This window comes from Gopherus flavomarginatus, chromosome 4 (genome assembly GCF_025201925.1).
Source record: "Gopherus flavomarginatus isolate rGopFla2 chromosome 4, rGopFla2.mat.asm, whole genome shotgun sequence".
NCBI lineage: Eukaryota > Metazoa > Chordata > Testudines > Testudinidae > Gopherus > Gopherus flavomarginatus.
This window is the reverse complement of record NC_066620.1, coordinates 20,702,489-20,721,866: the sequence shown is the minus strand read 5'-3', so window position 1 is coordinate 20,721,866 and position 19,378 is coordinate 20,702,489. Positions and strand designations below refer to the sequence as shown.

At 42.4% G+C, this 19,378-nt stretch overlaps 1 protein-coding gene across 5 annotated transcripts in view; it reads right to left on the bottom strand.

Moving 5' to 3' along the window:
• The window catches only part of USP34 (ubiquitin specific peptidase 34), a 318,010-nt gene that overhangs the window by 176,569 nt on the left and 122,063 nt on the right, over positions 1-19,378 (bottom strand). For 3 of the 5 annotated variants that reach the window (XM_050951989.1, XM_050951992.1, XM_050951990.1), the window contains exons 12-18: positions 19,232-19,361; positions 18,539-18,574; positions 17,999-18,129; positions 16,715-17,340; positions 12,309-12,523; positions 11,133-11,248; positions 10,923-11,050 (exon numbers count right to left, since the gene is read on the bottom strand). In XM_050951989.1, the coding sequence (XP_050807946.1) occupies positions 10,923-11,050; positions 11,133-11,248; positions 12,309-12,523; positions 16,715-17,340; positions 17,999-18,129; positions 18,539-18,574; positions 19,232-19,361 (1,382 nt within the window). The remainder of the gene's footprint in view (positions 1-10,922; positions 11,051-11,132; positions 11,249-12,308; positions 12,524-16,714; positions 17,341-17,998; positions 18,130-18,538; positions 18,575-19,231; positions 19,362-19,378) is intronic. The other 2 variants (XM_050951993.1, XM_050951991.1) reach the window with 2 other exon arrangements.

Here is a 19,378-nt window from a genome sequence, read left to right as displayed (position 1 = left end):
TGAGCCCCAGGAGGATATGGGATGGGTTGTGGAGGATTGCAAGGGACAATAGAAATCGAGAGGACTTGCAGCCAGAGGGAACAGGGGACAGACCGGAGAATCGCACTGTCACCAGGAAAAGGCAGGTCTACGTGATTGGGGACTTCTTACTGAGAAGAATAGACAGGTCTGTAACTAGAGCTGATCCGGAGAACAGAAGGGTGTGCTATCTGCCGGGTGCTAAGATACGGGATGTGGACCTGAGGCTGAAAAGGTTCCTGACAGGAGTGGGAAAGAATCAGTTGATTGTCCTTCATGTAGGAACAAATGATACTGCTAGATTCTCACTGGAATGTATCAAGGGAGACTTTGCCAGGCTGGGGAAGACGCTTAAGGAAATCCAGGCTCAGGTGATCTTCAGTGGGATTCTGCATATTCCTAGAGAAGGGCGACAAAGGTGTGACAAGATTATGGCAATCAACAGATGGCTCAGGCAGCAGTGCTATAAGGAGGGCTTTGGGATGTACGGCCACTGGGAAGCATTCATGGAAAGAGGACTGTTCTCTTGGGATGGACTTCACCTGAGCAAGGAGGGAAATAGACTTCTAGGATGGAGGCTGGCACAACTGATTAAGAGAGTTTTAAACTAGGAATTTGGGGGAGATGGTTGGGAGATGTCCAGGTAATCTCCATGCCGGAATTTAACACTGAAAAGTAAGAAAACAAAGTAAGAAAGGATACAGCTGTGGGTATGAGAATGGACATAAGGAGGAAGGGTAGTGTAGATACCAGTCTAATAGGTGATACTGGTGGTAGAATGTCTGTGCCTACTTGCGTAAAGAATGTCACTGAAGCCAAATGGCAAAAATTAAGATGTTTGTACACTAATGCAAGGAGCCTAGGTAACAAAATGGAGGAACTAGAGCTATTGGTGCAGGAAGAAGATATTACAGGGATAACAGAAACATGGTGGAATAGTAGTCATGGCTGGAGTACAGGTATTGAAGGCTATGTGCTGTTTAGGAAAGACAGAAATAAAGGAAAAGGAGTTGGAGTAGCATTGTATATCAATGATGAGGTAGACTGTAAAGAAATAAGAAGTGATGGAATGGATAAGACAGAGTCTGTCTGTGCAAAAATCACACTGGGAAAGAAAGCTACTAGAGCCTCCCCTGACACCATGCTTGGGGTTTGCTACAGACCGCCAGGATCCGATTTGGATACGGATAGAGACCTCTTTAATGTTTTTAATGAAGTAAATACTAATGGGAATTGTGTGATCATGGGAGACTTTAACTTCCCAGATATAGACTGGAGGACAAGTGCTAGTAATAATAATAGGTCTCAGATTTTCCTGGATGTGATAGCTGATGGATTCCTTCACCAAGTAATTGAAGAACCAACAAGAGGGGATGCCATTTTAGATTTGGTTTTGGTAAGTAGTGAGGACCTCATAGAAGAAATGGTTGTAGGGAACAACCTTGGTTCGAGTGATCATGAGCTAATTCAGTTGAAACTAGATGAAAGGATGCACAAAAATAGATCTGGGACTAGGGTTTTTTATTTCAAAAGGGCTAACTTTAAAGAATTTAGGAAAATAGTTAGGGAAGTGGATTGGACTGAAGAACTTGTGAATCTAAAGGCGCAGGAGGCCTGGAATTACTTCAAGTCAAAGTTGCAAAAACTATTAGTTTTCCAAGTTTCTGCATCCTAAGAAAGGGGAAAAAATTCACAGGCAGGAGTTGTAGACCAAGCTGGATGAGCAAGCATCTCAGAGAGGTGATTAAGAAAAAGCAGAAAGCCTACAAGGAGTGGAAGATGGGAGGGATTAGCAAGAAAAGATACCTTATCGAGGTCAGAATATGTAGGGATAAAGTGAGAAAGGCCAAAAGCCATGTAGAGTTGGACCTTGCAAAGGGAATTAAAACCAACAGTAAAAGGTTCTATAGCTATATAAATACGAAGAAAACAAAGAAAGAAGAAGTGGGACCGCTAAACACTGAGGATGGAGCGGAGGTTAAGGATAATCTAGGCATGGCCCAATATCTAAACAAATACTTTGCCTCAGTCTTTAATGGGGAGCTTAGGGATAATGGTAGGATGACAAATGGGAATGAGGATATGGAGGTAGATATTACCACATCCGAGGTAGAAGCCAAGCTTGAACAGCTTAATGCGATAAAAACAGGAGGCCCAGATAATCTTCATCCAAGAATATTAAAGGAACTAGCACATGAAATTGCAAGCACATGAGCAAGAATTTTTAATGAATCAGTAAACTCAGGGGTTGTATCGTATGACTGGAGAATTGCGAACATAGTTCCTATTTTTAAGAAAGGGCAAAAAAGTGATCCAAGTAACTATAGGCCTGTTGGTTTGACATTGGTAGCATGCAAGGTCTTGGAATTTTTGAAGGAGAAAGCAGTTAAGGACATTAAGGTCAATGGTAGTTTTACAAAAGGTAGATCGTGCCAAACCAACCTGATCGCCTTCTTTGAGAAGGTAACAGATTTTTTAGACAAATGAAACGCAGTGGATCTAATTTACCTCGATTTCAGTAAGCCATTTGATACGGTTCCACATGGGGAATTATTAGCTAAATTGGAAAAGATGGGGATCAATATGAAAACTGAAAGATGGATAAGGAACTGGTTAAAGGGGAGACTACAATGGGTCATACTGAAAGGTGAACTGTCAGGCTGGAAGGAAGTTACTAGTGGAGTTCCTCAGGGATCGGTTTGGAATCAATCTTATTTAATCTTTTTATTACTGACCTTGGCACAAAAAGTGGGAATGTGCTAATAAAGTCTAAGGATGACACAAAGCTGGAAGGTATTGCTAATACAGAAAAGGACTGGGATATCATACAGGAAGATCTGGATGACTTTGTAAACTGGAGTAATAGTAATAGGATGAAATTTAATAGTGAAAAGTGCAAGATCATGCATTTAGGGATTAATAACAAGAATTTTAGTTATAAATTGGGAACACATCAGTTGGAAGTAACAGAGGAGAAGGACCTCAGAGTATTGATTGATCACAGGATGACTATGACCCGCAAATGTGATATGGCTGTTAAAAAAGCTAATGTGGTCCTGGGATACATCAGGCGAGGTATTTCCAGCAAAGATAAGGAAGTGTCAGTACCATTAAACAAGGCACTGATGAGACCTCATCTGGAATATTGTGTGCAGTTCTGGTCTCCCATGTTTAAGAAGGATGAATTCAAACTGAAACAGGGACAGAGAAGGGCTACTAGGATGATCCGAGGAATGGAAAACCTGTCTTATGAAAGAAGACTCAAAGAGCTTGGCTTGTTTAGCTTAACCAAAAGAAGGTTGAGAGGAGATATGACTGCTCTTTATAAATATATCAGAAGGATAAATATCAGGGAGGGAGAGGAATTATTTAAGCTTAGTACCAATGGGGACAGTAGAACAAATGGAAATAAACTGGACACTAGGAAGTTTAGACTTGAAATTAGATGAAGGTTTCTAACTATTAGAGGAATGAAGTTCGGGAACAGCCTTCCAAGGGAAATAGTGGGGGCAAAAGACATATTTGGCTTCAAGACTAAGCTTGATAAGTTTATGGAGCGGATGGTATGATGGGATAACCTAATTCTGGCAATTAATTCATCTTTGATTATTAGCAGGGAAATATGCCCAATGGTCTGTGATGGAATGTGAGATGGAGTGGGATCTGAGTTACTACAGAAAATTCTTTCCTGGGTGCTGGCTGGTGAGTCTTGCCCACATCCTCAGGGTTTAACTGATCGCCATATTTGGGGTCAGAAAGGAATTTTTCTCCAGGGCAGACTGGCAGAGGCCTTGGAGGTTTTTCGTCTTCCTTTGCAGCGTGGGACACGGGTCACTTGCTGGAGGATTCTCTGCACCTTGAGGTCTTTAAACCACAATCTGAGGACTTCAATAACTCAGACATAGGTTAGGGGTTTGTTACAAGAGTGAGTGGGTGAAATTCTGTGGCCTGTGTTGCGCAGGAGGTCAGACCAGATGATCATAATGGTTCCTTCTGACCTTAAAGCCTAAGGAATGGTGTTACTAGCCTCTGTTTGTCAAAGGGTGGGGATGGATAGCAGGAGAGAGATCACTTGATCATTACCTTTTAGGTTCACTACCTCTGGGGCACCTGGCATTGGCCACTGTCGGTAGACAGGATACTGGGCTAGGTGGACCATTGGTCTGACCCAGTACGGTCGTTCTTATGTTCTTATGGTATAATAGTAGTGCAAGCAGCCATGTGGCCCAGAAGGGAGAGTCAGTAACGGACATGTATGTGTGGATAGCATCAGAGCATCACAATAAGGGAAACGAGGGTGGCAAAGCAGTCCTTGGGGAGAAAGGCACAGGTCTCAACAGAGTCCAGCTGTGCCCCTATAAACGTAAGTGTTCAGGGAGGGACAAGGATTGACTTTTCCCTGTTGATGCAATATCTAGGGTGCATAGAATCCATATGGTGGTAAGGGAGTGGGAGTGAGAGGGTGCCACGAGAAGCTAGTTGTCCAGGTAAGGAAAAAGGGTATGGCCTGTGCGTGTGGGCCGCCACAATCACGAAGACCTTCACCTGGAGACACGAGGTGGAAGGAGGGAAGGTAGCAATCCTGAAGGAAAGGATACACAATTGATAATAGGCACCGCCCGATAGAAGGTGAAGGAATTTGCGGTGAGCGGGATGAATGTCTATGAAAGTATGCATCTTTCATATCGAGAGCTGCGAACCATGCTCCATGAGAAAAGGAGGGGATGATGAGGGGAAATGTGACCAACCTGAAACAAGAGTTGTGAATAAACTTGTTCAGGGGTCAGAGGTCCAGGATAGGGCAAAGATCATCCCCTTTCTTTGGGATGAGGAAATAGTGGGAAAAGAAGTCACGGCTATGGTAACATCATGGAACAGGTTCTATAGCACCCTTGTAGAGGGGTGTTGTAGAGAAAATGGTCTTGTGAAAGGTCCAGAGGGTGGCCAGAAAGGAAGGAGAGGAATTTGATGAGGTAGCACTGATAGATGATGTCCAGCACCAAACAGTCAGAGGTGATTCTGCCCCATTTGTGGGCAAAGAGGACAAGATGACCTCTGAAGACGACTTGTGGCGAGACTGGAGGGGCCAAGGAAGGTACGCAGATCTTGAGGGAAGAATCAAAAGGATTGTTTCAATGGTCAGTGAAAGGTAGAGGTGGCAGAAGAGAAATGTTGGGGTTGCTGAAAGCCAGGGCAGAGGCGAGGTGAGTCAAGTGTTCACTGGGGATATGGCTGATAAGTGGTCCGTGGGCAAGGACGCAGGGGTGGATGTTGGTGTTGACGGTTGGAGGCTGGATTATCGATGCCCAGGGAGCGGAATGTAGCTCAGGAATCCTTACAGGAGTGAGGAGACTCATCCATTTTGTCACTGCATAACTTAGTATCGAAAGGAAGGTCCTCGAGGGTAGTCTGGACCTCTTTAGGGTAGCCGCTAGACTGGAGGACTATGCCGGATGCCAAGAAGCAAGACGCAGTGTCTGCAGCATTAACCCCACCCTGGAGCATGACCTTGGCTCCCAGTTTCCCCTCATCTATCAGGCATTGGAATTCCTGCTGGCGGTCTAGTGCAAGAGAGTCTTGGAAGTCAGCCAGTTTGGAGTAGGACAGAGTCGTATTTGGCAAGAACAGCCTGGCAGCTGGTGATGCAGAACTGTAACCCTGCTGATGAATAAACCTTGCGACCCATCAAGTCTAGTTTCTTGGCAGTGCAGTCAGGGGGGAGCATTTGAAATGTTGCTGTCGGGCACATTTGGTGGTGGCGTTGACCAACACGGAGTTAGGTAGTAGGTGGGTAAAAAGAAAGTTGGTGGCCTTCGAGGGACTGAAATACCAGCATTCTGCCCTTTTTGGTGTAGGGGCACAAGATGCTGGCACGTGCCAAACCGCCTGGGACTGTTGTAATATGGTGGTATGGATGGGTAAGGCCGTACAAGGGGGTCTGGGTGGTTGAAGGATGTCCAGGAATGGTCCTTGGAGTCCTGAACATCTTCCACCATGAAACAGAGAGGTAGCTATATGATGGAGCAGGGACCAGTACTGTGCATGGTCATCTGGTGGTGAGAGGGAAGGCTGAATAAGGGCGTCTTCCGGTGATGACCAAGCGCCTGTAAGGATGGGAGGTTCCGATGGTGCAGCCGGGGCCAATGGGTGCAACTGCGGCCAACAGGACCGACAGTGCCAGGCGTGGAGCAGGAGGACGGTCGACGATCAAGTGGGGCTCGTCTGTCATTGGCCGGAGAAGGGAGCCGGGTGGAGGTCCGGAGTGCGGTGGAGTGCTCGAAAAGGGCAACATAAGCGCTGTCGACAGTGTCAGACGCAATAAATGGCCCCAAGTACGCAGAACCAGGTGCGTCAAGCCCAAGGGTCCTGGTGGAGTTGACGGTGCTGAGAATGAAGGTCCCAGTGTCGGCATGGAGGACAGGGCCGACGGTGAGTGATGGCATTTGGAGCAGTGCTCTGTGCACACTCTCTTCAGGGCCAAAGTAGAAGTTGGACCTTCTGCTGTGATGCACGATTGCTCATCATGGCTCGAGGAAGTAACACTGCGTTTTGAGGCAGTCCTCATCAGGGAACTGCCTTTATGCCTGTACTCGTGCTTGTGCACGCAGTAGGGCTTAGGCAGATGCAACGGTGCTGTCAGTGCCACACGAGGGACCCGATGAGGCGCTCACTGCTGGTGCTGGACGCTGTGCCCGTGGTTGCATCAGAGCCAGGTCTGGTTGCACACGCAGACGCATTGCTTCCTCCATTAAAAAATTACAGAGACAAAGTTCATGAGCTGCTTGGGTCTGAGACAGGAATGAACAGCTGATGGAGCAGCGGGAAACTATGTGGGCTTCACTCAGGCAGTATAGGCAATGGGTGTGTTCATCACTCACAATGAAGGAGCAAAGGCACGACGCACAATTTTTTAAGCTGGTTTGATGGGACATAGTCCCCGGGCCAGAAGGGAGGAGTCCCCAAGAGGAGAAGTCCAAAGAGAGAACTTAACTGGCTACAATGAATAACAGACAACTAACTAGATAAGAAAACTATATACAATGAAAGGTTAGAAAGCAGTACTCTTAGGTGGCTAAAAGCACGGAGGAACAGGAGTTCAGACTCTGGCCATGTGGCAGTACGAGGAAACTGGAGTGGCGTCGACCCGTGTAGCCTCTTAAGCCTTGGACGCACCACGTGCCCGATGCAGGATACATGCGCGGGTCAATGGGCACTACTATGAATAGTTCCTGCTCCGGCACATGGCACGCATGCGCACCTGCATTTGGAATCCACGCAGGGATCATTACTCGAAAAACAGTTACCTACCACTTCCATAATTGTTGTTCTTTGAGATACAGTGCACGTCCATTCCATTTTAGGCATCCATGTGTCAATGCACCAGAGCCAGAGAACTTTTTTATCACAGCGGTACCCTTCAGGGCAGCACATGTGCCTTCCACAAACTCACAGAATCAAAGGATCAGAGAAATTTAGGGTTTGAAGGGACCTTCAGAAGTCATCAATTCCAACCCCGTGTGCTGTGGCAGGACCAAGTAATCCCTAGGTGTTTGTCCAACTTGTTTTTTAAAACTTCCAATGATGGAGATTCCACAACCTTCCTTGGAAACATACTCTAAAGCTTAACTGTTCTTAGAAAGCTTTTCCTAATATCTAACTTAAATCTCCCTTCCTGCAGTTTAAGCCCATTACTTCTTGTCCCTCCTTCAGTGGACATGGAGAACAACTGATCTCTGTCCTCTTTATAACAGTGCTTGAAGTCTTGTCAAGACTAAACATGCCCAGTTCTTTATAAACTTTCCTGGGAAGCCAGGTTTTCTAAATCTTTTATTATTTTTGTTGCTCTCCTCTGGACTCTCTCCAATTCATCCACTTTTTCCTAATGTGTCGTACCAAAAGTTGGACATAAAACTCCACCTGAGGCCTCACCAGTGCCGAATACACTGGGACAATTACCTCTCACGACATACATTAGACACTCCTGTTAATAGACCCCAGAATAATATTAGCCTTTTTCGAAGCTGCATCACATTGTTGACTCAAATGCAAATTATGCTCCACTATAATCCCCAGATCTTTCTCAGAAGCACTGCCACATATCCAGTTATTCCTGATTTTGTAGTTGTGCATTTGATTTCTCCTTCATATGTAAAGTACTTTGCACTTGTCTTTACTGAATTTCATCTTGTTTAATACAGACTAATTCTCCAATTTGTCAAGGGCATTTTGATTTCTAATACTGTCCTTCAAAGTGTTTGTGACCCCTCCCAACTTGGGGCTATCTGCAAATTTTATAAGCATATCTCCAACTCCCGTATCCAAGTCATTAATGGAAATACTGAATAACTGGACCCAGGACAGACCCCTGCCGGACTCCACTAGATATGCCCTCCCACTCAGACAGTGAACTATCAATAACTCTGAGTATGGTTTTTCAATCAGTTGTGCACTCACCTTACAGCAATTCATCTAGATCACATTTTCCTAGTTTCCCTGTGTCAAAAGCCTTACTAAAATCAAGAAATATCACATCTACTGCTTCCACCCTGCCCCTCCCATCAGCTAGGCAAGAAACCTGTCAAAAAAGGAAATTAGGCTAGTTTGGCATGAGCTGTTCTTGATAAATCCATGCTAGCTATTCCTTACAACCCTAGTACCCTCCAGGTGCTTACAAGTTGTTTAGTCATTTGTTTCAGTATCTTTCTAAGTACTGAAGTTAGGCTGACTGGCCTATAATTCCCTGGGTCTTCTTTGTTCTCCTTTTATAACATGGGTTTGCCCTTCTCTAGTTTTCTGGGACCTCACGTGATCTCCAGGAGTTCCTAAAAAAACTGCTAATGGTTCTGAGATTGCTTTAGCTCAGAGGTTCTCAACCTGTGGGTCAGGACCCCCAAAATGAGTCATAACCCTATTTTAATGGGTTAGCCAGGGCTGGCTTAGACTTGCTGGGGCCCAGGGCTGAAGACCGAGCCCAAGCCTCACCATCAAAGGTCAAAACCTGAGGGTTTCAGCCCTGTGTGTTGGGACTCAGGTTACAGGCCTTGGGCTTCAGCTTTGCTCCCCCCAACTCCATCCTTGGACAGCAGGGCTTGGGCAGGCTCAGGCTTCCATCTGGCCTCCTAGGGTCATGTCGTAATTTTTATTGCCAGAAGGGGGTCGCGGTGCAATGAAGTTTGAGAACCTCTGCTTTAGCTAGTTCCTTAAGTACCCTAGGATGAATTTCATCAGGCCCTGCTGACTTGAATGCATCTAACTTATCTAAATATTCTTTAACCTGTTCTTTCCCTATTCTAGCTTGTGTTCCTTTCCCCTTGTTGTTAGTACTGAGTATCTGGTCATCATTAACCTTCCAATAAAGGCTGAAGCAAAACAGACACTGAACACCTGTGTTACCGAGAGGGAAGCAGGAAGTGAGTCTTCCTACATGGGCAACAAATATGGTACTGACAAACATAGGAGGTCCTGTGCTGCTGTGTATGCTGCAGGCATGCTTGGTACCAACAAAGCTGTTTACAAAGTTGGTGCTGCAGACAAAGCCAGCAATCTCGACAGTCTGATCAGGTTCCTGAGCTGATGACTCAAGAGAACCCGAGTGTGGTACTGGGGACCATCTTGCAAAGGCTGCCCTAACCTCAGTACTCGGCTTCTCATGGTGGGCCAATGGGGACTGAGCCCTTGAAGAAAAAGCAGGATTGCCTGCTTCTTGCAGGGCCCTAGAGAGAGAATGTCTTCTATCAGACACTCTTCAATATGGGGTGCCACTAAGTTTGGCAGTGCACTGAGAAAGGTGTGGAATCTGAGTCTCCACACACCAAAAGGTTCAGTACTGAATGTGGGCATAAAGCTGCCTCCATAAGAATGTCTCTGACCCAACTAATCTCTTTCTTTGTCTTGGTCCAGAGAGTGAATCCCTTTCAGATAGGGCATTTACACCTAATGTGACCATCACTCTGGCACTTTATGCAGCTGGAGTGGGGATCACTGACTGGCATCAACTTACAGCATTTGAAGCCCAGAGACTTCAGCATGTCCCAGTTCGAAGCGATATCAGAAAGGTTCACATTACTCTTCAGATTGCTTTTTTTTCCCCCTTTACTTTTATGTTTTACCCATATCAGCTTTAACACGCTGTGACAAAGTTCCTCCTCTACCTTGGTGGGTCCTGCACTTATTGGCAGATTTGCTCACCTCAGTGATCTCCCCCACAGTCTGGATCAGCTCCTCCTGTGTCTGATCAGGGGGAACTCGGGCCCGCCCTCCACTCCGGGTTCCAGCCCAGGGCCCTATGGATTTGCAGCTGTCTATAGTGCCTCTTGTAACAGCTGTGTGACAGCTACATCTCCCTGGGCTACTTCCCCAAGGCCTCCTCCAAACACCTTCTTTATCCTCACCACAGGACCTTCCTCCTGGTGTCTGATAACGCTTGTACTCCTTAGTCCTCTAGCAGCACACCCTCTCAGTCTCAGCTCCTTGTGTCTCTTACTACCAGCTCCTCACACGCACTTCCTCTCCTCTGGCTCCTCCCCATCTGACTGGAGAGAGCTCCTTTTAAAACCCAGGTCCCCTGATTAGCCTGCCTTGATTGGCTGCAGGTGTTCTAATCAGCTTGTCTGCCTTAATTGGTTCTAGCAAGTTCCTGACTACTCTAGTGCAGCCCCTGCTCTGGGCACTCAGGGAACAGAAAACTACTCACCCAGTGACCAGTATATTTGCCCTCTACCAGACTCCTGCACTCCACTGGCCTGGGTCTGTCACAATGCCTTTGAGTAAGATTAAGAAACTAATATATATTCAACACGACCATTATAAGGCATATGCTTAAAGAAAGAAATGTCTATTTTGATACATGAACACAGAAACAGATAAATGTAATAATCTGTGATAGCATAAATAATTTCAGTTACCTGTTATTTGCTAAGTTTTCCAGGCAGCCTTCGATGAATCTCATTCGGATCTGCCTATCAGTAAACCAGCACACTAAGGAACAGAGCAGCTTCTCTGCTTCATTTATTAATCCCTCAGAGAGATGAATCTACAGAAAGTAAGAGAAAAGATATTGACAAGTATCTATTTATTTTCTTTCGGCAGATATTCTTTTCTGATATTTAACTTACTGCATCTTCATCCTGGACCAGATCCCACAAAAGAGTATTTCCCTTCTTACAAACATTATCCAAGTTAATATCCGTCACTGCGTTGCTATTGTACTGGTGTTTATGAACTGCTGGCCCTAAGCAAAACACAGACGCTATTATTGAATATGCACAAAGAAACACCTAATTTGAATAATCCAAAATCCAAAAAAGCATAGTTGAAGACTTTCTGCACACATGGAGACATTCAAAAGAAAACCAAGGCAACATAACCATGCAAGAATGATTAACCTAAAGCTCATAGTTTGTCCCTGCTAATGAAAGACATACTCGCATACATGTTTTAAAAAAAAATTTTTAAAAAAAAAAAATCAATCTGTAGACCTGAGGACTGGAGTCTTCATAAACAACCATCATGGCAAGGACACAATGAATGTCAAAATTTTCCTCCCTTATACTGCACTGTGATTTTTAAGCGGTCTCTTCCATCCAACAGAGCAACAATAAAACCAGGAATTTAGCTTTCCACCAAAAAATTAATATTTCAGTAACAGATTTTCTTACAACCACTCTTTTGCATCTGGAATCCATAATGAACAAATACTGATAGGTGCAGTTTTGCTTCTTAAATTGAGCACCATTGATAACTGATAACATTTAGATGTCTAAGAAACTAATATGTTTAAAATACATCAGTTCTATCTGCATACAATAGTATGTACTAGGCTGCAATTATTTGCACGTGCAAAATTAAAGATATCAAAAGGAAATTAGGATAAGGTCCTTTTCAAATTCATAATTTGGGTATTCACAAGGAAAAACAACTGGATAAGATCTCAAGCAGAATGCTAAAAAAGTGATCGATAGTCCACTAGTTTTTATTTTATCTTGCATACAAATCATTTGACAATAGAAATGAAAGAAAACATATAGAGAAATATATTTATATAGCATATGATGTGTACAAAGAAATCCTTTGAAATAATACAGCATCTTCCACATTGTTAATAGTTTTACACACTTTGTGCATGCTCACACATTACTGGGGGGAGTTGGCTGGTGGTTTGTTTGTTCGTTCATTTTCTTAAAATTACCTGTTTGTTGAAATTACTGGAGAGTTTATTTTTAAAAAGACAAAATTCAAGTTAGAAGAAAAGAAAAAGGGTTGGTTTTTTTCTTACTATTACTAACTCTTACCTTGACTAAGGTGTTCATGGTAGATAGAAGCAAGGTTAGGAAGGTGCTGTTGAAGATGAGACGTTAGCTCAGCATGTGAATTAATCTGTACAAGTTCTTCTTCACAACCAGACTCTTCACCATCAAAATCAGCCATATTTTTTTCAGATTTTGCACTAACCTGGGAACTACTACAACTGACATCATCTGCACTTAGCATATCATCAACCATGTGTCTGTAAAATACAGACAAGCATTAAAATGAATAATTTCAGAAACATGTTTTGTACAATAAAGCTAATTTTATAAATTTCAATTACTATATATTTCAGATATAATTTATCACAACAGATGAAATAAAAAATATTTGTATTAGAGCTGTCAAGCAATTTAAAAAAATCACGACTAACTGCGCAGTTAACAATAGAATATCGTTTATTTTAAATATTTTTGCATGTTTACTACATTTTCAAATATATTAATTTCAGTTACAACAGAGAATACCAAGTGTACAGTGCTCACTTTTGTATTTATTTTTTATTACAAATATTTGCACTGTATAAAACAAAAAAAAATATTTTTCAATTCACCTCAAACAAGTCATGTAGTGCAATATCTATCATGAAAGTTCAGCTTGCAGAGGTAAAATTATGTTTAAAAAAACAGCATTCAAAAATAAAACAATGTAAAAGTTTAGAGCCTACAGGTTCACTTCTTGGTCAGCCAATAACTCAGACAAACAAGGTTGGTTACAATTTGCAGGAGATAATGCTGCTTACTTCTTGTTTAAAATGTTACTTGAAAGTGAGAACAAGCATTCTCATGGCACTGTTGTAGCTGGCGTTGCAAGATATTTACGTGCCAGATGCGCTAAAGATTCATATATCCCTTCATGCTTCAACCACCATTCACAGAATCATAGAATATTGGGGTTGGAAGGGACCTCAGGAGGTCATCTAGTCCAATCCCCTGCTCAAAGCAGGGCCAATCCCCAACTAAATCATCCCAGCCAGGGCTTTGTCAAGCCTGACCTTAAAAACCTCTAAGGAAGGAGATTCCACCACCTCCCTAGGTAACCCATTCCAGTGCTTCACCATCCTCCTGATGAAAAAGTTTTTCCTAATATCCAACCTAAACCTCCCCTACTGCAATTTGAGATCATTACTCCTTGTTCTGTCATCTGCTCCCACTGAGAACAATCTAGATCCCTTCTCTTTGAAACCCTCTTTCAGGTAGTTGAAAGCAGCTGTCAAATCCCCCCTCATTCTCTTCTGTAGAATAAACAATCCTAGGGTAAGTCTACACTACGGGATAATTCCGATTTTACATAAACTGGTTTTATAAAACAGACTGTATAAAGTTGAGTGCACGCGGCCACACTAAGCACATTAATTCGGCGGTGTGCGTCCATGGTCCGAGGCTAGCGTCGATTTTCGGAGCGTTGCACTGTGGGTAGCTATTCCGTAGCTATTCCATAGTTCCCGCAGTCTCCCCTGCCCCTTAGAATTCTGGGTTGAGAGCCCAGTGGCTGATGGGGCAAAAATCATTGTCGCGGGTGGTTCTGGGTAAATGTCGTCAGTCATTCCTTCCTCCGGGAAAGCAATGGCAGACAATCATTTCGCGCCCTTTTTCCCTGGATTGCCCTGGCAGACGCCATAGCACGGCAACCATGGAGCCCGTTCAGCTTTTTTTTTTTTTTTTTTTTTTTTTTTTAAACAGTCACCATATGTGTACTGGATGCCGCGGACAGAGGCGATACTCCAGCGCTACGCAGCAGCATTCATTTGCTTTTGCATGATAGCAGAGACGGTTACCAGTCGTTCTGTACCGTTTGCTGCCAGTGTAATTTGGCAATGAGATGACAGTTATCTGTCCTTCTGTGCTGTCTGCTGCTATCATGGGTGCACCTGGCTGAGATCGGCGATCAGATCCAGTATCTCCCGTACGGTCCATGCTGGAGCTCTTTTTGGATTTGGGACTGCACTGCCACCTGTGCTGATCAGAGCTCCACGCTGGGCAAACAGGAAATGAAAATCAAAATTTCGCGGGGCTTTTCCTGTTTACCTGGCCACTGCATCTGAGTTGAGATTGCTGTCCAGAGCGGTCACAGTGGTGCACTGTGGGATACCGCCCAGAGGCCAATACCGTCGATTTGCGGCCACACTAACCCTAATGCGATATGGTAATACCGATTTTAGCGCTACTCCTCTCGTCGGGGAGGAGTACAGAAACTGATTTAAAGAGCCCTTTATAGCGATATAAAGGGCCTCGTAGTGTGGACGGGTACAGCGTTAAATCAGATTAACGCTGCTAAAATCGGTTTAAACGCGTAGTGTAGACTAGGCCCTAGTTCCATCAGCCTCTCCTCAAAAGTCACGTGTGCTCCAGCCCCCTAGTCATTTTTGTTGCCCTCCGCTGGACTCTTTCCAATTTTTCCAATCCTTCTTGTAGTGTGGGGCCCAAAACTGGACATAGTACTCCAGATGAGGCCTCATCAATATTGAATAGAAGGGAATGATCACGTCCCTCGATCTGCTGGCAATGCCCCTACTTATACAGCCCAAAATGCCGTTAGCCTTCTAGGCAACAAGGACACACTGTTGATTCATATCCAGCTTCTCATCCACTGTAACCCCTAGGTCCTTTTCTGCAGAACTGCTGCCTAGCCACTCCGTCCCTTGTCTGTAGCAGTGCATGGGATTCTTCCATCCTAAGTGCAGGACTCTGCACTTGTCCTTTTTGAACCTCATCAGATGTCTTTTGGCCCAATCCTCTAATTTGTCTAGGTCTCTCTGTATGCTATCCTTACCCTTCAGCATATCTACCACTCCTCCTAGTTTAGTGTTATCTGCAAACTTGCTGAAGGTGCAGTCCATGCCATCCTCCAGATCATTAATGAGGACATGCTTCCATGCTGATGATGGCTTCTAGTTAATAATGATCCAAAGCAGTGTAGACTGACAGACACATGTTCATTTTCATCATCTGAGTCAGATGCCACCAGCAGAAGGTCGATTTTCTTTTTTGGTGGTTTGGGTTCTGTAATTTCCGCATCAGACTGTTGCTCTTTTAAGATTTTTAAAAGCATGGTCCACACCTCGTTCCTCTCAGATTTTGGAAGGCACTTCAGATTCTTAAATCTTGGGTTGAGTGCTGTCGCTATTTTTAGAAATCTTCTTTGTGTTTGTCAATTCTGCTGTGAAAGTGTTTTTAAAAAGAACGTGTACTGGGTCATCATCCGAGACTGCTAAAACATGAAATATATGACAGAATATGGGTAAAAGAGAGCAGGAGACATACAATTCTCTCCCCAAGGGGTACAGTCACAAATTTAATTGACACATTATTTTTTTAACGAGCATCATAAACATGGAAGCATGTCCTCTGGAATGGTGGCCAAAGTATGTTTAGCATATTTGGCATGTAAATACCTTGCAACGCCAGCTACAACAGTGCCTGTTCTCACTTTCAGGTGTCATTGTAATAAGAAGCAGGCAGCAGTATCTCCCATTAATGTAAACAAACTTGTTTATCTTAGCGACTGGCAGAATAAGAAGTAGGACTAAGTGGACTTGTAGGCTCTAGAGTTTTACACTGTTTTGTTTTTGAGTGCAGTTATGTAACTAAAAAAAATCTACATTTGTAAATTACACTTTCACAATAAAGAGATTGCACTTCAGTACTTGTATGAAGTGAATTCAAAAATACTATTTCTTTTGTTTATCATTTTTAGAGTACATATATTTGTAATAAAAATAATATAAAGTGAGCACTGTGCACTTTGTATTCTGTGTTGTAACTGAAATCAATGCTGAAGAAGTAGAAATACATCCAAAAATATTTAATACATTTCAACTGGTATTCTACTGTTATAAGTGCAATTAATTGCAATTAACCTTTTTAATCAGGATTAATTTTTGTGAGTTAATCACGCAAGTTAACTGCAATTAATTGACACCCCTAATTTGTATGCAATGAAGCAATTCAACGCAGCACGAGTCAGTTAAGTTTATCTACATGAAGAGATACTTGCGTATGTATATACAGATAAACACAGATATGAATCACCTGGCAACATAGTTTTTTTCACTATGGAAATTAGAAAGATAACTAAAAAGCAAATCTTTGGCTTCATTAATGAAAGACTAAGTCACCATGTTGTTGTTACTAGCTGAACAAGGTAAATTTGCCAACAGAAGAAACTTAAGGGTTTTCTTCTAGCATATCTCTTCATCCAGTATAAAAAATCTGTCTTTAATTAGACAATAAAATAGATTGTTGTGCAACTATTTGTAGGGTATTAAAAAAGTAATTATCTGAATGATCCAGAAACATGGCACATCTATAAAAACATGTCTGAACTGTACATTTAGCTATCACTTTTATTGCTATTGTAAAGGAAATTAAAAGAAGCATAACCAACCTACCCATCATGATGGTGATGGTGGTGATGGTGGTGGTGGTGGTGGTGGTGATGCTGTGGCCCAATAAACTGCCGGCAGTTAAATAATTCATTTCCAATGGTTTCCCCAAGGAAGTCCCCTGTATGTGTTATACAAGAATCCTGAGACCCTTGTGATATGTGAGCCGGATTCATTTCCCCTGTCATATCATGTTCTGCATCTTCAGTGTGTGAGCAGGCATCTAGCATTCTAATTCGACTATCCACTGGAGGCATAGACTCAGTGTTAAAAACATGGTCCTTTCCTGACCCATTGCTTGCACCACTCCTATCTGCTGCCCCTTGTGAATCTCCTAAACAAATGCCTGCTTGTGATTCTATCTTCCTGCTTAGTAGCTCTGTGCTCCTACTGTTTTTCTGAGGATTAGGACCCCTATCTTCCTCTTCTTCCTCATCATCTTCTTTGAGAGCTTCAATATCTGCAATATCTTCTGATTGCACCTCACTCCCTGGACTTCCTGCAGACTGGCTTGCATGACTGGAATTGGCCTCATTACTGGATCCATCACTGTGGCCACTGCTGCTACCAGGACCACTGCTGCCATCCTCACCACTGTTTGCTGTCTCATCAGAACTTCCTTGCATGGACTCCTATAATGTTAAAAAAATTGATTACATCCAAAATAAATTGTAAAACTATATATATAGTTTAATTATATATATAGTATAAATTCAACATTAATAAAATATTTATTAAACAAATTCCAAAATTCTTTAATTGTAAGGATATATATCGAATCTACTGTTTTTCATTCATCCTTCAGGAGTTCTTTCGCTGTGACAGAGTGCTACAAGGTTTGTTTTGACCAAGATTTAGGTACACAAAACATTAAAAAAAATCAAATTACCCTATTCACAATAGATCACATACTTTACACACATATATAGTGTGGAACCAAAGTTCATTCCCACATTCACACAGTCATTTGCTAAGTAAGAGATGATACAAAATACACTAAAGTAGAGTTTCACTTAAAAATATTTTATGATGCAGTACTCTTTTATTTTATTCTGTCTGTTTACTTGGGGCTAGACTGGGCCTTGGCCTTGGCGTCAGGTATCGAGGCTATAGTAACTTGAAGCAAGGTTTCCTGATCTCCCTCTACAGACATGAGTAAGAAAAGAATATATGCATGCATATCATGAAATGTGTTTGGCCCTTAAAACTATCCAAAAGTCTCAGAAAAATTATTCTCATAACCTATTAATAGCAAATCAATAATGAAATACAGAACATCTATAGTTGTACCTCTGTATCTGAAAGTCGTTGTTGTACATGTTTGTTTCTGTTGATTATCTGCTCCTCCATTTCAATGTCACTACCTCCACTCTGATGGGTGTCACTGTTGTCACTACTTTGAGGACTAGCTGCAGGTGACCCTATTTTAAAAGCATGTTCCCAGTTATGTTATTTTCACTAACCTATACATTAACAGTATTATACATATCTACCTAGTCTCCTTGATGTCAACACCATATTCCTGACAACAACTCAACGGGGGATGTAACTCAAAACGTAAGCTGGACTCATTTAAACACAATATTTTTAAAAGGTAGTCACCACTTTGCTGCAAATCACGAGTTCCAATGTTACTTTTATAATGTGACAGAGATATCAATTTGTCACCTTCTACACAAGAAAGAATTTTCGGCTGACTTCTCATTAAAATATACTTTAAAAATTGCACAAAACTCATCTCTGCTATACAAAGCCTATTGCTCTAGATGGCATTCATGCTATCAAAAAATTATAACTGAGGTTGCAGAGTATTTCTAGTACTCAACTTACAAGGCGATGGGGCTGCCCTTCTGAGCTCTTCTTCCTCTGAAGGGAAAGGAAAAAACAGGAGGGAAACATTCTAAGTGACAGAGCTTCTTTGGGTTCTGCATATCAGTTGCTTATAGTATATAATTAACAGTGGTAAAGGAAGGAAACCTACAATAAAACAGGTCCACAACACCTTCCAAAATGGCTGTCCGTGAGTGCCTATACAAAGAATCCTAAGAAAAGAGGACCAGTATGTAATGTCAAGGAATGAAAATTAAATGAAAAATCAGGTAAAGATTTAGAAAATAAAAGAATGAACTACAGCTGTAAACCTTCAACAGAATAGGTGCAGTCAGCAGGTGCTCCATGGAAATCTTTGAAACAGAACAGAATAGAACGTAGGATGTATACGCAGAATTGTTAGTGAATGGAAAGGTTTTCAAAGATGTTCATGAAACTTCAATGTCTCTTTACAGGATATGGGTGGGGACAGGAGTAAACTCTTTGTAATCTTCTTTATTATCCTTGACTTGAAGAGTCTGCCTCAATGATACAGCAAGCCACATTTTCAAATTTTACTTTCATATGGTGTCTACTACCTGAGTTTATGGTTCAAAATTACCAGTTAGCACTGACTGATTAAAAATCAAAGACTAAATGTAATATCTACTTTGGAACAATACATAAATATTACACTGCAAAATATATACTCACCTTTCTTATTTCCCATGGGTAGATTAGTACTGAGTAAAGATGCAAATGAACTCTGTTTTGATAATTGGGCCTTAGCTGCTAGTGCATTATTCCACAGTGCTTTTATAAGCATTGATGCCAAATATAAGGTCTATAAACAAAACCAGA